At 29.6% G+C, this 3,722-nt stretch overlaps 1 protein-coding gene across 1 annotated transcript in view; it reads left to right on the top strand.

Moving 5' to 3' along the window:
- LOC101499891 (cytochrome P450 711A1) overlaps positions 1-1,728 on the top strand; it is a 3,751-nt gene extending 2,023 nt beyond the window's left edge. Inside the window, exons 4-6 of the mRNA XM_004498816.4 lie at positions 1-635; positions 999-1,094; positions 1,330-1,728. Of these exons, the coding sequence (XP_004498873.1) occupies positions 1-635; positions 999-1,094; positions 1,330-1,659 (1,061 nt within the window). The 3' untranslated portion in view covers positions 1,660-1,728. The remainder of the gene's footprint in view (positions 636-998; positions 1,095-1,329) is intronic.
- The last annotated feature ends 1,994 nt before the right edge of the window (positions 1,729-3,722 follow it).

Genomic DNA, 3,722 nt, shown 5'->3' with positions numbered 1-3,722 from the left:
TTTCCCTAAGCCAAGCAACTGATGTTATTGGAGATGCAGCATTTGGTGTCAACTTTGGTCTATCTAAGCCTCATAATTCAATTTATGAACCAATGAAGAGTGATGAAAACATAGAACATTATGATGAAGTATCAAATTTCATCAATCAACATGTTTATTCCACAACAAAGCTTAAAATGGATTTGTCTGGCTCATTATCCATTATAATTGGTTTAATTTTTCCTATACTTCAAGAGCCATTTAGACAAATTTTGAAGAGAATACCATACACAATGGATTGGAAAATGGAATGTACTAATAAAAATTTGAGTGGTGTTCTTGATGAGATTGTTAAGAAGAGAATGAAAGAAAAAAACAGAACTTCAAAGAATTTCTTGTCACTTATATTGAATGCAAGAGAAACAAAGACAGTGTCAGAGAATGTTTTTTCACATGATTACATTAGTGCTGTTACTTATGAACATTTACTTGCTGGTTCAGCTACCACAGCTTTTACATTGTCATCTATTGTTTATTTGGTTGCTGGTCATACAAATGTTGAGAAAAAATTGCTTCATGAGATTGATGAGTTTGGTCCTTGTGATAAGATACCTACTGCTAAAGATCTCAATGATAGTTTTCCTTATCTTGATCAGGTAAGGTGAAAGATCCTTTCAGAAAACATTTCCTATTTTTATTTCTTAAAATTTGTGGTAATTTTATTTGTTAATAACAAGACGAGAGAGATTTTTGAAGTGTACAATTGTTAATTAAAATATCAAACAAATTTTTTTAATATTTTTAAAAATGCATATTTTTTAACTAACTAACATTTCATCTTTTATCTTATCTGCATGACAAATGTTTATTTCAAAAGTTTCTCATCAAAGTAAAATAAACATGCATTTTAAAAAATAAAAATAGTATATGTTTTTATAAAGTTTTGTGATGAACTTTGTTGAGGTTTAAAAGGTCACTCAAATCAAATAGATGTTATATGTTTTTTTGTATTAATGAAGGTGATTAAAGAGGCAATGAGGTTTTACACCGTCTCTCCATTGGTTGCAAGAGAAACATCAAAAGAAGTTGAGATAGGAGGTTACCTTCTTCCAAAGGTAATAACACTTCTCAGATAAATGGTCATCAGATCAACATTAAATAGTTCACATTTTAACTTTGTATTTTGGATCACATTTAACAAAGTTATAACATCTATCTTCAATCTTGATTTGACAGGTCAAATTGTATGACTGCGTCAAATGCATGATTCCTTAACTTAAGAAAATTCATAGTTGTCTTTTTGATGAATTTGAATTTCATGTACTAATAAAAGCATGCAATTATGAGCAGGGAACATGGGTATGGTTAGCACCTGGAGTTCTAGCAAAAGACTCAAGAAACTTTTCAGAGCCAGAAAAATTCAAACCAGAAAGGTTTGATCCCAAATGTGAAGAAATGAAAAGAAGACACCCTTATGCATTCATACCATTTGGAATTGGTCCAAGAGCATGTATTGGCAAGAAATTTTCCTTGCAAGAGATCAAGCTTACTTTGATTCATTTATATAGAAAATATGTATTTCGCCATTCACTTAGCATGGAAAAACCATTAGATTTGGAATATGGTTTAGTTCTTAACTTCAAGCATGGTGTAAGGCTTAGAGTAATACAAAGAACATGATAGATAATAGTGTCTATGTAAACCAACTAGATTGTACTATTCATGCAATGGATGAAATATTTTATCTCTTGGAACATTTTGATTATAAGCAAGGTAAAATGTACAAATCAAAACACATGTAATGTGTTGATATCTAAGCAATTAAGATCTACATTAAATTTGAACAAATTCACTATGTGAACATGATTTCGTCTAAATCGAATCATCACTTCCCTTTTAAAAATTGAATTTGAATGAAAATGTGTTCTTCAACAAATATAAAGGAGCATAGCAACAAAACCAAGAAACAATTCTATATATATATTAAAAGGTGAAAATTCAAATGTTACTAAATTTTTGTTCATGTACATCAAGAGTAGTAGAAGAGCATTGTCTAGAAAGTGAGATAGAAGCATTAGAAACAGAATTTCTAGGATGATATGCTGATATTCTCTTCCCTTTTCCTTCATAGATGATACCATCATCTTCTTCATCAGGCACACATTTTTCACCTAGTATAATTGTTTTCATCCAAATAGATTCATCAGCTTTTAGCTTTTCTTTCTTCCCTATGTCATTATTCTCCTCTTTTTTATTATCCCAATTTCTAGCCAAAGACAAACTTCTTGGCATTTTCATACTCAAATTAAACGATAGCCTACGTTCGGAACACGTTCTTTTCATGTTTACTAAATTGTTGTTGTTGTGTTGTTGCATTGAAGGTGGAAGAGGTAACTCTTTAATCAAAACCTCATTGTTGTTTCCTTCTATTGTAACATTTTCTAACTTTGTTGCCTCTAAGGTACGAGGTTGCTCTTGAAACATAGATGCAGTTGTTTCTAAGGTAGTTGATATTGGTGTTGTTATTGTATTGTCGAATGAATTAGACAATGTACGAGGTGATGGTTTTCTTCGGAGAAATCGAACACTACATAGAGTTGTGATTATGGCAATGCTTGTTGCTAATCCTATAAAGGAGAATGAAAAATATAGAAATTGAGGTGTCAATGAGATGTTGGGATTGTCATAGGGAATTCTTCTTCCCATGACAAAATAAATTTTCTATGGGAAATGATGATGAAATGTTAATTTTTGTTTTTCCTTTTGAATTGGTTTGTTGAAGAAAACCGTGTATGGTTGCTCGAATTTAGGAGTTGAAGGGAAGAAACAGATATGAAAACAAAAAAGCAACACTCTAAACTTGGAATATTTCTTTCATAGGTCACATTTGTTATTTCAAGATTGTCTCTTTTGGTCTGTCTGAAAATATTAATGGATAAAAGTACAACATCAAATTAGAATATCGAATTTAAATTATATATATTTGAAATAATTTTTAACTATGATGTATTTATCTTTGACCGAATTACAGACCATGATAGGAAAATCTTAAATTTTAATTTATTAACTCATGACTAGAAAAGTTCGAAAAACAATTGGGCCGAGCACATTTAAAGTGAATGTTTTCGGTAAAAAAATTAAAATCTCTTTGAGACGGTCGTACAACCTTTTTGAAATAGATGGCCGTACAAAATATTTGTATCAAATAAATAGATGTTTAATTTTAAAACAGACGGGAATCCATCTAAATTTATTGAGTGGAAAATCTTTTTTGAGTGAAAAATCTTTTTTAATTAGATGTAGGTATAAATTTTTCCTGTAATTAAAACTCATAGACAGGGACGAGTTGTGGATGTTAATATTCATGTTCTTGAATTTGTTCTGCTAATAATATTATTATTATTTTAAAATTTTATATACATATACATATTTAGTATTTTTTTAAACATTTATAAAAAAATGTTTTAAATATTTTTTATTTTATTATTAAATAATAATAATTATTTAATTATAATTAATAGAAATTTTAAATTTATTAGTTTATATATTAATAGATGTAGGTGTAGGTTAGGAAACCTAAACCTCATCGCATATAGTGATAGAGACCTAAAGTTCACATCGATGAGAAATGAGCATATGTGAGTTTTTTCCGACTAGTCGGGCGTGGGGTGGAGAAGACAAAAGTTACCCCTACCCCGTGTTGTTGTACCTATTTAAAAGTGAATAAATAAAATGATCTTTTT

This window comes from Cicer arietinum, chromosome 4, assembly GCF_000331145.2.
Source record: "Cicer arietinum cultivar CDC Frontier isolate Library 1 chromosome 4, Cicar.CDCFrontier_v2.0, whole genome shotgun sequence".
Taxonomy (NCBI): Eukaryota; Viridiplantae; Streptophyta; class Magnoliopsida; order Fabales; family Fabaceae; genus Cicer; species Cicer arietinum.
This window is presented reverse-complemented; position numbering and strand designations above follow the sequence as displayed.